General features: G+C 40.1%; 1 protein-coding gene across 1 annotated transcript in view; it reads right to left on the reverse strand.

Annotated features, from left to right (window-relative positions):
* The window catches only part of VEZT (vezatin, adherens junctions transmembrane protein), an 86,551-nt gene that overhangs the window by 37,293 nt on the left and 32,923 nt on the right, over window positions 1-16,335 (reverse strand). Inside the window, 5 exon segments of the mRNA XM_037884940.2 lie at window positions 3,378-3,580; window positions 3,582-3,654; window positions 5,689-5,864; window positions 8,424-8,452; window positions 8,455-8,512. Coding sequence (XP_037740868.1) covers window positions 3,378-3,580; window positions 3,582-3,654; window positions 5,689-5,864; window positions 8,424-8,452; window positions 8,455-8,512 — 539 coding nt within the window.

Here is a 16,335-nt window from a genome sequence, read left to right on the forward strand (position 1 = left end):
TCTTATGTATTATCTGATTGTTTTACCATTTAACAACTCTCTTCCTGTTCTTTCTTTTTTCTTTATAACAAATCTTTAGTTTTAGATGCTAAAGGATTGATTGGCAGCAAAAGACATCCCTTAACTTACTGTAACGATATTCAGTGTCACTTGACTCCCTTTAGCGAACATTAAAGCTACTTTACTACATTACTGCTAGAAGACATATTAAGCTTTTTCTCTTAAGGTCTATTAGCAGGAAACTACACTATAGCTCAAAGCAAAATCGGGGGCAACAACCATCATACAGAGTGCTAACTTAAGTAAATAATTTTCTGACTGTTCCTCTAGAGCATATTATATGTATAGGCCTGCTGAGGAAAACACTCTAGAATTAGTTAAGGATTAAAAAAAATAAAGGTTATAGACTTGGTCCATATTGGACCATTACTTCAGAGATCCATGTATGGAGTGTACTGCCTCAGTTACCTTCAAACCCCCTGTGATACAGCATGGAATTGGGAAGACACTTTATTAAAAAATTGCAAGGAGTCATGCCAGATATGCCATGTAAGGTATCTGTGAAAATGTTATGATTTGCCAAGTATCATAATCTTGTTTATATATTTGTATTGCTTTTCTATTGTGAGTTATAGATACGTACGGCATATCTGTATTTCAAAACTTATGCTGTATTTCTGGGTTACCCCCCAGACAGAATGGCATTGGTACTAAGCCTGCTTGATGGCCCCTCAATGGACATCAGCTGTACAATGAACTCATTGAGAGAAGGCAGGGACTACACCTTATGAGTCAACAAGACATGTAGGGGAATGCCTGTGGACAGAGAACTCTAAGGCTTTTCCATGCCATGTGCTGTGAAGTTTGTGTTTGGGACAAAGGAAGTACAAGCCACATGGCAAAAGGTATAAAGGACAGCTGCATCATCTCAATTTTGTCTTCAATCCTGCTTCTTATTTCTGGAGCAACTTTTCTACAAACAAAGCTCTGAACAAAGGACAACGACCAATCCGAGCTGTGGATGTGTTCCAGAGGGACTTTCAAGCCAGCAAACTCACCAATACTGTTAAGAACCTGATATATGGACTTTGAAGTCTTATGTATTATCTGATTGTTTTACCATTTAACAACTCTCTTCCTGTTCTTTCTTTTTTCTTATAACAAATCTTAGTTTTAGATACTAAAGGATTGATTGGCAGCATGATATTTTGGGTAAGATCCAAGCTAATACTGATCTGATAATGTGGCTGTCCCTTTGGGGTCAAAAGAACATTTTGTACAGTTAGCAGAGTTTTTAAACAACTTCTCACTGTACTGGACCTATGTGCTGATTGGGAGCCAGAGAACTGGAATGCAATAAAGGGGACTGTGTGATTTCCTTTTTAGCTTCTTGATAACCAATGTGGGGGACTAGGAGCACAGCTTGTGACTGGTTGGTGAGTCTAACTTCAGTGTTAACCACAAGTTTTGAGAGTATCTGTTCTCCTTTTTTGCAGCCTGCCCAGACCTTGGCATTTTCAGTGAGGGCTACCCTACGCACCCCGGGTCACACCTCCAATCCCATGCACACCCAAAGAATCCTCTCTTAAAGGGCAGGTCTTCATTACCCGCCAATTGGGGATCGATTTATCTAGTCTCATCTAGACCGATAAGTCGATCCCCGAACGCGCTCCCCATTGACTCCAGAACTCCTGCTTGCGAGAGGCAGAAGTGAAGTCAACGGGGGAGCGGGCAGTGGTTCAACTCGCTGACGTCCTCATGGCCAGGTAAGTCGACCTAAGATACGCCGAACTTCAGCTACGCTATTCACGTAGCTGAAGTTGCATATCTTCGGTCAACCGCCCCACCAGTGTAGACCAGGGGCTAAGATTTAAAGGAAAAGGGGACATAAGATCAGGAGGTCAACTTGAAGCTCATCTATTGTTTTAAACAACTAACTTTTAGATATGTAATTAAAGAGCAATCAGACCACAGATTTGTTAAAATTAGAAGAAAAAAAATCAGATGTTTTTCTCAATCTGGACAAGTCTTAATAGTAAATTATTTTTGCGATTCTTTTTTGTGAAGATAAGACTGAATATTGCTTAATTGTATTCTGGCTCAATTAAAACATATCTTGGCTGATTTAGGACATGCTTAAACACTCCAAAAAGATAATAAAATATGTCCTTGGCAAAACATAATGTAGGCATCTCGTCATCTAAAGTTAGGAAATTAATTCAAACTAGGTAGGGTGCAGTTTCAGCCATGAATGTAGCATCATGTGCTCAAACACAACACAGTTTAACTGGTAGGAATAGCATAATGTCTACAAATACAGAACAAAGTTCTCTGTGCATATTAGGGCATTCAAGTCAGAAATTTATACAGATCCCATAAATCAAAGCAGAGAAAAAGAAGTATTTTATTGATCTTAAAAAGATGACTGGACTATTTTTTTGCATTTTCCTCCTTCTTCCACCCAAAGTTCTATAAGCACAAAGTGTTGCTAGAAATTACATTGACTTAAAACAATAGAAGGGAAGGACAATGCACAGGTGCAAGCATGTTGGCTTCAAGATCAGTACACGTGTTCAGTATGTCACAATGTTCATTCATCCAAACCAGGAAGAAAACACACAAGAGCCAATTCAACTGCAGACACCAAATAACTAGGATCAGAATATCAAATCCCATAAGTAGGAAAAGACAAATTCTGTTGGCAAAGAGTTCTGAGTTCTAAGTGTCTGAGGGGCAACAGATGTGAAAAAAATATTTTCAACCTATGACCTTTCATAGCATTTCTTTGATTATAAGTAATGTGATGAAAACAAAATTATTATTGCATACCATACAGAAGGAAATACCTTTTCACATAATCTTTCGTTATAAAATACTACTGATTACTTGCAGGCAAGATAATGTTAGAAAACATTTTTGGTAATCTAAAATGCTAAATACTTTCATCAAAATAGTGAAATATAATTTTAAAATACTACATGACCCTTCAAGAACTGCTCATTAAAGGGGCTTAGAGCCCCTTTGTCTCTCCCCACTCCTCCCCATAAATAATTACTTGTTTATGTTGTCAGTAGTGTAGGAGATTTTCAAAAGGTACAAAGGACAGTACGGTGCCCAAATAATAGAGCTGTTGTGCCTCTGAAAATCTTTATAGTGCACACTTTTAAACAGAGCTGTCAGACTTTGAACACCTGCAATGTAATTATCATGGTAGTTACACAAGTTTGTCTGTAGAAATGTCAATCTTAATAAAAAAATTAAAATGTATAATGTTTTCCAACAGATTCCACCTGTCATTGGAGATAACATTATAGAATTTTAATACTTAATTGGCTTGAATGAATCCATATATAAAATGAAATAAAATAAAGACTCACAGGGTAAATCCTCTGGAAATGACTTCAGTCTCCTGAATGAGTCGCAGAGCTTTTCTCACAAGATTAGTAAAAGCGCGGCTATTTGCCACTGTCTCTTCGAGCTGGAGTCTGTATTTTCTCAGGGACATTTGCAGCTTGGCTATCCTCCATGTGCCTAGAGCTCGTGTGATCACATAGACAAACAGACTAGTCCCCCACACCAGCCCAGAATGATCCATTCCACCATGAAGGAAGTATAATCAATGCACTGACAAAGGCAAGCAGCAGAGACACATCCCTGCAAACAAAGGAATACACAAAGTTTCATCTACCACCGATTCCTAAGATTAATCAACTGAGGAAAGTCATGAGATCTCAACTACAATGTTGTTTACACTTAATTACATGGACTTTTATGTAGGCTTTTAAGAGAGCAATAAACAGCAACAAGATCGCTAAATGGAAGATTTAGGTGTTTTTATGTATGGAATTAGTCCATAGAGCTATGATATATTTTCTTGGTTTAAAACAGCCAGTGGAAAAATAATGCATCAATTTGAAAGGTCAATCTTTAAAACATAGGACTTAAAAAAAAATGTGATTGCTCAGCATTAAAAGCAAGGGTGGATGGGAAATGTATGGTCTTCACTTCCAGGTTCAAGAGGACAGTGGTAAAGGGCATAGTTCTTTTAGGTAAGCAAACGTTCTAAGTAATGACAGTTTTATTTTTCCAGATTCTGACTCATTTAACCTGGACATAACATACTACAAAGTTCTAACAAGCCTTTAAAAAGCTGGCTGTGGAAATCTTTTTAGGCAGCCCTGAGAACCTTTTCAAATTACCTGGAACGACAGAAGCTAAAGTCTCATTTCAGCTATGTTCAAAAGCAGATTTTTCTTTTGCAAAATTGCCATTTTTCTTTTGAAAGTTTTGACAGAAAAATTGGTCTAACAGAATGTGGGCCTTTGTATTTAATCTATAATTCTGCAAGGCTATAAGCTTTTCAAGCTTCAAATAACTTCATACCTATTTATTAGAGCTGACTGGGAAACAGACTTCCAGTTCATCAATTTTTTTTTTTTTTTTAGTTTTTGGAAAAAAATTGTCTTGAATCATGACAAAAATCCAAAAACTTGAAAATTTTTGCCCAACTGGAATTCTGCAATATTTCAATTGGGGAATGCCAATTTAATGTTTCAAAACACTTCAGGTATTTCTGAAACAAAATATGCTGTCTGGGCTTCCAGGGAACTTGGAAGGTAAACCCAGAAAGATACGAATACAGAGATCCACAATAAGAAGACCAATTTTAATGTAGTATAGTACATAATTCTTTCACACTATTTACTGATTTTAGAAGAGGCCCAGGGTTAAAGAAAGCATTGTGCAGAATGTACAAACATTCTGGATAGGAAATTAATTTTAAGAGGATAGTCATTGGCTTAAAGGACAGGCAACTTTTATAAACAAGACCTGTACACCAGTGTGAAATTCATTATCCTTCTGTAACTTCCCTGCTATATCTAATAGACTTCCTGCTGCCCTGTTTACTTCTCACGGATGACTACATCACTAGCAGCTTGAATGCTATGCAAATGTAATGAACTCAGTAGTATGATGCAGTCTATGAAACTTTTCATACACTTCACATCTCCTAGTTCTCCTCACCACTGTCACCATATGGCAGCAAATTCTCCAGACCTGCCTCTGTCACTTCATTTTTGAGACACATTAGAAGTGGAATACAAATGTATCTTTTTAAATTTCAAATAAACATAAAAGTTTGGCTTGAAGAAAACCAAAACAGGAATGCTAGCGGCTCCAACAAATTGTTTAAAAATACCAAAAAAAGTAAATTAATACTGCAGACTTTTCAACTCAGAAGTGGAAAATCCAGTCTCCAGGTTAGTGTGCCTATACTAGACATGTACCAAAGCCATCAGAACATCACTTTAGAAGCTGAAGAACTGACCAACCTCTTTATTTAATAAAATATGTCAAAACATCCATAGTGCCCATCATGTGTTCTGGGGAGCCTATCCCATAAATTAAAACATAAAATGTAATATAAAGGACTACATGTAACTATTCACCAGCCTTCAATCCACACACCCCTCAAAAGTCTGAGGGGAAAATGGGCTTTCAAATGTGCCCAGGAAGTTAAAAAATCTGGGCCTGGAAGACCAAAGGGGAGTCAAATAATCTAAATCAAAGATTTTAGAGGAGAAAGGACAAACTTTTTTGTAAAGTCTCTTATGCAAAGAGCATGCTGATAGTTTCCCCATCAGTGTATCTAAATAGTCACAGGCATAGGCGTTTTCTGGACAGTACCAAATATTAGGAGTTGCTAGGGAGCATAGCGTTGGAAGGTGTCCATTTTTCTGTTGCTTGGATTGCCCTGCAGACAGGATACTGGGGTCGAGTAGCTCAATCAGCTCCACATCCTCATGTAGCAGAACTTCCTGTTGCAGGATGGTATAGAGAGAGTCCAGTCGAAACCCAACATCCTTAACATGAATGAGTGAAAGAAAAAGAAAGCATGAGTAGAGATTCAGTTGTTAAAAAATAACAGAACTTTATTGTTTATAGTTCTGAAGACTCCCGCACTTTAGACATGCTACAATTGGCTATACCACCTCTCTTAAATGTGTTTCATTCTAAAACTTCTTCTGCCATCTCATCTTTAAAGATGCTTGCATTGAACTCACGACCTGGTCCTAAATGAGGACAATGTGGCTGAATTGAAAACATGCTACAGGTTGTATGAATGTATTTCCACAGGAATGCATGTAGGCACTAGAATTTACCAGAAGAATGGAAGTCAAACTGCAACCTGAAAAGTCTGTTGTGTTCAAATGAATCTAGCTTTTTTCTGTAGCATCTGTCATTAGCAAACAAAATGTGTTAAGATAGAGACATTGCAAATCAGTCAGTTACAAAAATTGGCTGTGGACCAGTTGACAAAGGAAAGGTCAGTTGGCTGGAATTAGAATCCCCATCTGCAGTGGGATTCTCCAGGAGAGAGCCACAAGACCTTTCCAAAGGAACCTGTGACTCCACAAATGAAACACCATGGGATCCTGTGGACCTTTGACTTACCAAACCTAATAGGAACTTTGGGTGGTACCAATCATTTTAATGCCATCACAAACATTTGCACTTCCCCTTCTTCAACTAGAACGTTTTAAAGAAAAAATCTCTACGGCTATAGTACCTCTCTGAAGTCTTAAATCAGATACTGAAGCAAACAGTAACTCTAAAAAACCAGAAGTTTCTCAATTAGAGTGTTCAAACACACCACAATGAAAATTTACCATCAGCATGTTGGTCTAAAGCAAGATGTAAGTGTAAAAAGGGAAAATACTTCTCTTCTGCAGCCAGAAGCTGTTAACAGACCTCAAGGAGTTTGTCACCTCATTGCCAAAATCTTTTTAGTTTTAATCCAACTGGTACTATTAAAGCCAAGATAAGTATTTCTCATTGACTCAGTGGAGTAATCTACCATGAAGACAGTAGGAAAATAGCTATTTGAAGGCCCTAATTCTTTAAAATAAAAATAACAATAAATTAATGATACTCAGTATTATCTTATACCCTCCTGCATTCAGTTTTTTATTGGAGAAGACTTGATGCAGGAAGCCACAGAGCAGACTATGTGCTGAAGTGAATTCAGAACACTTCTCTTGAGTCTGTTCAGTATCCTACAGGTACTGCTTTGCACCATCTTGCAGGGTTGGCTAACTACCTCAGTTTCTTGGTTTCCAGGATAACAGGGCTAGGATGGCTGTGGAGGTAGCATACTCAGCTTATGTGGGGGCAGGAGAAGAGTTCCTTTCTTTGCCTCCTGGGCAGTTCCAGAGCAGTGTTGCCAGGCTGTAAAGGAAATCTTGACTTCCTAGGCTGAGGAAGTGGTGATTATGAGGGGTTGGGATTGGAACTGGAAGATCTCTGAGGACTCCAGGAGGGATGGGGACATTCGCCTCTCCCAATTATTTTTAAGGTTGTATTTAAGGACAGCGTTCTTATGTAATTTCGGCATATTTCAGTGAAAACAGAAGGCATAAAAGAACTGTCCTGTGTTCGTCCTTCTATATCTGGAGAGGTTCAGGTGCCAAGTCTCTAGAGTGAAAGGAAATGTGGACCCAATCCATCCCTGCATGTTGGCTCCTTTATGCCAGTTTTACCGGCTTATTCAAAGGACCACAATGCCAGTGGATCTGGCCCACAGGTAATTCCTTCAATGCTGTGGGCATCCTGGGCTGGTAGACAGCCACCTATGCATCTGCTTCCAGCAGAAACCCATGGTACACAGGGCCCACCAGGTGTGCCCGGGTGCTGTTACAATCTATCAGATGCAGTTCAAACCTAGGGGCCACAGGCAACTTGGCCACAAAGTTATGTCCAACCTCATGATGCTATAACCTGTGCTGGTGGCTGAGGTATGCCCCAGAAAAGAGAAGATGCAAAGGTGGCATGAAGCCACCTTTAACTCAGCCCCCAATCTCTAATGCCATGTTCAGCTCTGGCCCGGGGGTGATTTAAGCCCTATGTGTTTTTCCAGCTTCCATCATGGAAGAGATGCTTGCAAACCAAGTGACAAATTGAAGGCTTCATTCATATAAATGATCAGGAGCATAATTTCTGATGTAAGAAAGTGGCTTTTGCACTTAAAACCAGATCTTAATTATTAGAAAGCAATACATACATGGATATGGTATTTTTGTCCTGCACTTTCTCTACAGCTGAATTGGATCAAGAAGGTAGGACACTATATTCAGTCTCCCTTCGTTTTTAATAACATCTTCACTTTTTGTCAAGCTTTCCTAAGGTAAAATTACCTTATTCTACATTTAAAAACCTTTATGCTGCATTCCAAACCCTTCATGTTGTACACAGTGAGCTTTGCACTGTTCCCCAATAACTGATGAATTTTGAAGAATATGTCAATTCCCCATTGTTCAGTCTTGCTGACTCGCACTGAATGAGGCAAAATATAGATCAAGGAGAGGTGTAAGAGACAGGAAGACTCAGGGGATGGGGAAGGAAATAAAAAAGTAATTACTTACCAATCGGTAGAGTAGGTCATCTTTTTCTTACATGGTGAAAAAGGAAATGAGCTTTTAAAGAGCTCAGCTAGTTTTGACAGGATGCCTTGCTAAAAGGAACAAAAACTGAAATTACAAATATAAAAGAAACAATAATTCATTTACTCCTGCTTCAGTTTCTCTTGATAAATCAAATTCCAAGTACCTGAGACTTAGTTTTCACTTACCCTATCTGGTCCAACTTCAGAGTATGCTAAGGGAATACCTGTTTCTGGTGACTTGAAAATTTTGCCAGCATAGAAGGTGAAATAAAGCTTTCATTAACCCCTTCATTCCAAGGTGCTATAAATGCTACATTGTTAAAGCAAGTGTAATTAGGATTAGCCTATTGGTCTGAGGTTGGAGTTGCTGCCTGAGCATGAAAAGAACCCCTCTCTCCTTGAGGATAGAAAAGAACAAGCAGGATTAAATGGTCTAAGGAACCCAAATGTAAAAAAAGGACTGAGAATGAGGAGCTGCCTTTACCTATGCAGGTGTCACGACTGGAAGACAGGGATTGAGGCTGGCCAAGTGGACCCAGATACTGAAGGTGCTGAGGCCCAGTGATGACAATTGCAGTAACTGTTCCAGAAGCTCCATGTCAGATTAGCACTAAGCATCATATACTCTTATCTCCACGCTACATCACACGTAACTTAAAACTGGGCTTTTAGCTTCATTTGTGAGTTGTAGACCTCTAATTAGGGACAGACTCTGTCCCTAATTTGAAATAACTACTAAACCAGGCCAATAATCAACAAGTATTTCTTTAAAATATGACCCAACAAAGAAACCAGGTCTTGCCTGAACCTGCAATTATTTAAAATGGAGTGAGATGCTTATAAACACATACCGTATATCTGCTTTCCACATCTCTTTGTAGAGCTAGTAGAAGGTAGTTTTAAAAATATTTATATGCATTACATGAATTTCATGACTACACCTCTGAACCTTCAACCTGCTAATAGGAATACAAGCGATCAATCAAATTGTGTCACAATGACTGAAATGTGGAAACTGTGTTTAGTTGCATACTGCATCGTAAATCATAGATAAGAATGGATTTTTTAAAATGTAAAACATGGTAAGGGTATTTTCTCACGGTGTGAATTCAATAATTCATTTCTTAAACAAGAAAACTGGTAAAAACAAATTCCATCATGTACAACAAAAAGAGCCACCAGATGGGTTGGCAGCAGGATTGTGAGCTGTGGACCTTCACATGGACCACACGAGCTACAGAAATGCCTATGTCCTATATGTGGAGAAGCCACTAGAGAGGAAAGCAACACAAACTTCGCCAGTGAGTTACAGAACAAGTAGTAGAAAGCAGTAGAATGATTTTGGGGACCAGAATTCCTGAGTTGTTACTAATATGGGGATGGGAGTGTAGTCTAATAGGTAGAGGGAAGATAGCCAAGCACATAGATTTAACATTTGTTCTGAAAGGCAGTGTGACATTGACTTGATGTGGCAACCCAGAGATGAAAAGCTTTAGCTATCCAATTAACATTATCCAGAGCCATTCAGTTACATGGGACATATTTTTTTTTAAATAATAAAACCAACTCATTGCTTGAGAAGTGGAAAACTTCTGATTTATTTTTTTGAAAGAATTAATGTGACTCAGTTTCCCCTCTCACTTGTATTGTAGCCTTCTGCAAATGAAGAGATTCTTGAAGCAAGACAAGCAAGGCAGTAACTGTGGGGGTTAGGCCAGTCACTAAGCATAAATGAACTAGCAGGAACTAACAGCACTAGGGGGTAATTGTTGCAAACCTCTAGACAAGTAAACAAGTCTGCAAAAGTACCACGCCCTGGGAGAGATTGCATAGACTGGTTTTGGGCAGGACTTAAGAGGCCCAGAATACAAAAAAACAAAGAAGTGAATAAAATGGAGAGCCTGCTACTGAAGGGGGGGTTCACCCTCACTCAACCCAAGAACTGGCATAATTTAACCTAGAGGACAAAACCCTACTGGAAGGGTTGGAAGGACTTTGAAACCTGCTATGCTCTCCAAGTGGAAGATGGGTGACAACTGGTAAGACAGGCATGCATATATGTTGTTTATCACTTTCAAGGTATGTTTTCTCTGTACTGCTTTTGTTCTAAAGAAATACTTTGCTTTAAGAAGATGGGCTGGTCACTGGTTAACCCTGTCATCATCCTTGGTAGATAACAGGACCATAAGTCCTGAAGTAACCTCAGGCTTGTCTACACTAACAACTTATGTTGTCACACCCCAAGTGATGCAGTTATACTGACCTAGCTCCTGGTGTAGCCAGCGCAATGTTGACGGAAGAAACTCGACATAAGCTACTGTTTCTCAGGGAGGTGGAGCACTATGCCAACAGGAGAAGTCCTTCTATTGGCGTAGGTAGCATCTTCAGTGAAGTGGTGCAGCTGTGCCGCTGCAGCCTTTTAAGTGTAGACAAGCCCTCAGATTGCTAATATGATTACAGTGAAGAGCACGACGAATTGCAGGCTAAATACACAGTCTGGAGGAAGAGGAACACCTCACCCCAAGCAAGGTGACAGCTAGACGCCTTCAAGGAAGTCATAAAGGGATCACAGGTGCAGTTACCCCAGAACTGTGACAATTGGGTCCAACAGAGTAACCCAAATGATGCTTCCAAGTATATATGAAACCTGTTTCTATGCCCGATTGGAGCTATAGAGCCATATCTGAGGGAAGTATTAGTGAGGTTAGGATGATATAATGGACCAACACATCAGATATCACAATGACAGTTCTTCTGGCTTTACAGTTATCATCCTATCCCAACAAGGGGACCTATCTAATTAGGCTATGAAAAAGCCCAAGGGAAGCATTCAAAATACTGTCATTTGAGGTACTGAAAACTAGAATAGGCAACATGCTAGACATGTACTGGACAGAGCAATCCTGCATTAGCCAGGGGATGCAGTCATAATAAGCTAATAGGTTTGTTCCAGCTCTAATTTCTATTATTACAGCTTGGAGTTCCTGTTGCCTATGACAGTAGGAGAAGGGAAAGCTGGTGACAAGCTAAAACTCTCTTTACCTACAGAACATTCTGAGGCTGCAGAGAGGCAATGGCAGTAGACTGTCCATTTAGAAACACCACTGAAAACAATAAGAAGTGTGTCACAAATTATAGCGCTACAAGAATTGCATTATAAAGAGCTCCCTCGTCATGAAGCAATGCAAAGTAAAGCAAAATGCCCTCTTGGTAATGAGTAGAAGCAATGGGTGGAGTGTAAACAATGGCCCTTGAACTACATTTGACTGGTCAGATGGATACTTAATTTAGACTAGAACCTCTGCTCCCAGTGTATTGAAAGTACAGTATAGAAACATTTATTATTTCAAGACCAAGTTTTGTTTTAAGGACAATAAACTTTTTAAACTACTTTCATCTTCCTGAGTCTTCAGCTCTTGATTGCACACATTTAAATCAATACCAAGGACAGTTTTAATTAATGACCATTAAAGTCAGAAATAAAGCACTGTTACCAGCTAATGTAATCTGTTGAGTTACAGACTAAACCAGCTTGGCTTGCTGTATAAATTATCTTTTGGTTCATACTCCTCATTTTGATTTTAAAGAAAAATCTGAGCTTGCATAAGTGCAAGACAGACAGGCCAAAGCTTGAAGATGCAAAACAAGACAACCCACTGTTTTGGGCTGTGAACCAGTGGTGTGCGGTAACACATTAAATTATTCAGATATCTTGGAATGATGTTTTATAGTCTTTATTCCCACTGGAAGTGTTCCTGACGAGTAAAACAGTCTTCATCAACACACAAGTCAGGTCATGTTTCCTTTGATGACTCTTGAGTATTCTCCTTGCTACTTTAGAACAAAAATAAGTTACATGGGCTCTTTGTGAAACATATAGTAAATATGTATCCCTATATTTTTAATTTATGGCAAAGGCACCTATAGCTTGGGATAGTCATGCTTTTATGTGCATTCATTTAAATCCAAATAACTAAAATATTTACTGTTTCCTTTTAGTATGGGATGAACTTAAGATGGCATTTATAGTATCTTGCATTTATACAGCACTTTTATCCCAACACATTGCACAAAGTGAAACTAGGGAGAGGTTACTTTTACCTAATATTAAAATATAAATCACATCTGGGGTTAAATGTGATGCACCAACTATTTAATAGCACTCGGAAACACACACAATAGTTTAGAATAGGAAGTGGAGAAAAATATCCTACACAGTTTAAATTATGGAGGAAATTTAAATAAGATGAAAGCCAAATGTAACCACCCAAATTGGAAGTAAGCCAGGAAACTGGGCCTAGGAACCCTTATTCTAACAAAAGCCTGGTCTATACTACAGAGTTAGTTTGATGTAAGACAGCTTTCGCTGACCTAACTCTGTAAGCCCAATACACCAAATTAATAACATCACCTCTGCAAGAGGTGTAGCGCTTAAGTCGATGTAGTTAGGTCGACACAGTGTCAGTGTAGACACTACATTGCTAACGTCGACTGCTGCTGCCTTTCAGAAACTATCCCATAATGGCAGTTAAATCAGTGCAAGCACTCCTGGTGAGGACATGCACCACCGACACAAAGAGCTCAGTGTGGATGTGTAAAACCGATTCAATTACTGCAGTGGCTGTACGTCAACGTAACTTAGGTCAACTTGGATTTTCGGATAATAGTCTTTCCTTCATCAATCACAGGTGGCAGCCTACAGAAAAATTAGCATTTTTTGTTGTCCTCCCCGTGCCCCAGGAGCATAATTCTCTCCTTTTTCCAGGCAGTTAGATCCTACATCTAGCAGGACACATAGCCATAGGGAGGAGACCAGAACCAGATGACGCTGGAAGAGATCCTGTAGCCTCTTGGAGGAAGAATCCAGTTCTTGGGAAAAAAAACACTATTTCTCATGCCTGGGTGTTTTGGAGGAGTCATTTGGGACCTCACAGTTGTCCACCAACCCAGGTTCAAAAAGCTGGGAACACCATTATGTCCCCAGTTGTTCATCTAGGTTTTTGGCAGCAATGAATTGCATTTAATGTTTTTCATTTGAAAGCCATGTAGAGACTTGCTTTTATGGTACTTGCAAGTCAAGGTTACTCTTTGGAACAGGATGAAAAAGAACAAGTGCATTGGTGTTCCTTCTGCAGATATACACAGTGAGCATCAAATACCATGTCTTTCCATTCCTCATGCGAGTATATATTTGCATTAAAGTAGCACTCAACCAAGACCAGGGCCCAAGTGAGCTAGGCAACATAGTCCCTGCTCCCAAGGGCTTACAATCTATATACACTAGACAGATAAAGGGTGAGAACAAGGAAGTATTAATCCCATTTTAAAAATGGGGAACTGAGGCACAGAGAAATTAAATGATTTGCCCAAGTCACAGAGAAGTTATGGGCAGTGCTGGGAATTGAACCCAGCTCTCAAGTAGCAGTCCAGGGTCATAACCATAAGACCAATCTTCCCCTCACCACACACTAACAAGAAGTCAGTTCCCTTCAGAGATGACACTGAAATGGGAAGGAGAAGCAGAAATTAAAGGACAGAAATAGACATCTGGCATCAGAGAGACAACAGAAAAGCACCGAAGTTTCAAAGCCAGTACTGATTACCAAGAATGATTACATCAATTCCAATTCACAATATCCTGTAACTCCAAATTAGCACGTGGGTTTTTTCCCCTCCCTTCCTCACATTCTCTCATTTGAAAACAGATGAGACAAAGCAGACATAATTGTGTTGCTCATGAGTTGCTCAGGTGAGCTTGATGTACAGATATATTAAACACACACACTCTCTGCCCTTAAGTTTCAAGAGAACCCAAGATCAATTGCCTCTGTTATTGACAACACCAAAGGAGGAGCTCCTAAGCCAGGGGTGGGCGAACTTTTTGGCCTGAGGACCACATCTGGGTATGGAAATTGTACGGAGGGCCATGAATGCTCACAAAATTGGGGGTTGGGGTGCATGAGGGGGGTTAGAGCTCCGGCTGGGGGTGCAAACTCTGGGATGGGGCAGGGGGGTTTGGGAAGGCTGCGACCGAGGGGTTTGGAGGGCGGGAGGGGGATCAGGGCTGGGGCAGAGGCACGTGAGGGGGTCAGGGGTGCAGGCTCCGGGCGGCATTTACCTCAAGCAGCTCCCGGAAGCAGCGGCATGTCCCTCCTCCAACTCCTATGCAGAGGGGCAACCAGGGGTCTCTGCACGCTGCCCCCGCCCCAAGCGCTGCCCCTGCAGCTCCCATTGGCCGTGGCTCCAGGCCAATGGGAGCTGTGGGGGCAGTGCTTGGGGCAGGGGCAGCATGCGGAGCCCCCTGGTTGTCCCTTTGCGTAGAAGCTGGAGGGGGGAAATGCTGTTGCTTCCGGGAGCTGCGCGGAGCCACGGCACATGCAGAGTGGGGAAAGCTCCCAACCCTGCTCCCCAGCTGGAGCGCTGCACCAGGGACCCTGCTCCCCGGCACAAGCTCAAGGGCTAGATTAAAACGTCTGAAGGGCTGTATGCAGCCCCCGGACTGTAGTTTGCCCACCCCTGTCCTAAGCCAATAAAATGAGTAAACTGCTTCAGAAGAAGTGAAAGATAGAAACAATACACTTTGGGGAAAATGGTAAAATACATACATACACATGCAATTAGATTGCACAAATTTTCTGCCTTTCATAAGACCACGCATATAAGGGAAAGTAATGTAGCTAACTAGAACCAACCTGTGTACTACTTCAGAACAATGTACAGGTATCAGCCAATCAGATATCACTTTTTATTGACCTAAATTTCAATAAATAAGAGTTTTAATTAAAATAAATCTCATTGCACAAAAGCAGAAATAGGTCAGTTAACTGCAGGTGCATTCCAAATGCCAATAACTTGAAAGGGAAAACATAGCTTTTATGAGATTTCTAGAGGAACAAGTCAGTCACAGCTAGTGTCCTCAGTTTGACAGTTTTGAAAACCAATGGAAATGGACATAATATATTTAGGAATCCTTTTAATGTTGTGTTAACTTAAAGCAGCATTAGTCCCTAATTAGTGTCAGACTCTACTCCATGAGCACTGAAAGAAGCCAGCAGTGATTACTTCTAATTCATTAGCTAGCTAGATGAACGTTTACCAGAAAACAGCTCACATATTAAATATAAAAAAAATATATTTTAATGACACCTTTGGATTGAGAAAGTAGGCATTCAAGCGTGAAGAAACTCCAAAAGCTAAGCTCATTCCCACAACAATAAATCTGCCACTTGTCCTTACATGCTCTGCAGCACATGGGACAGAAATTCCACAGTAAGATGCTCCGGTTTCTACTGACACCAACACTGAGTTCTACGACCAAGTGGAAATGTTGTGACAACAGGACTGAGTGACACAAAGCAGCATTAACGTAATCAGGACTTTTATTTAATTATGGGTTGTTTTTTTTTATTATGGTAGTGCCATAGCATGCTAGAATCTATCAACACAGAAAGACTTCCATAGGAACTAAGGACTACCAAAAACCTCACTATCTTCTGCCTTAAGTGCAAGACACATTTCTTTCACCTTGCCTTCTGTAACAAACATATAGCAACCTGTGTGTGTGTGTGTATTATAAATTAAATTTCAAAACAAAATAATGTGTAAATCCCTTTCCGCTCCCCAAGAAAGGATGAGAAAACAAAGGCATAACACGTTAGTCATGCTGCTTAATGCATCATTGGAAGGTATTCATATACTATAGGGACGACCATGGTAGAAGAATCTATATAGACTAGAATAGACTTGATATCAATATGGTGTTATTAATTTACTTTCATTAGAGCCTGTTTTTGAATGCGTTTCCCAGACTGTTGCCCAACTTGCAGTTTGTCACAAGATCCACCACTGGTAGGCCACAAAAAATCAGAGAGCCTCGCTGCAGCATGTAGGGT

Source organism: Chelonia mydas, chromosome 1 (assembly GCF_015237465.2).
Source record: "Chelonia mydas isolate rCheMyd1 chromosome 1, rCheMyd1.pri.v2, whole genome shotgun sequence".
NCBI lineage: Eukaryota > Metazoa > Chordata > Testudines > Cheloniidae > Chelonia > Chelonia mydas.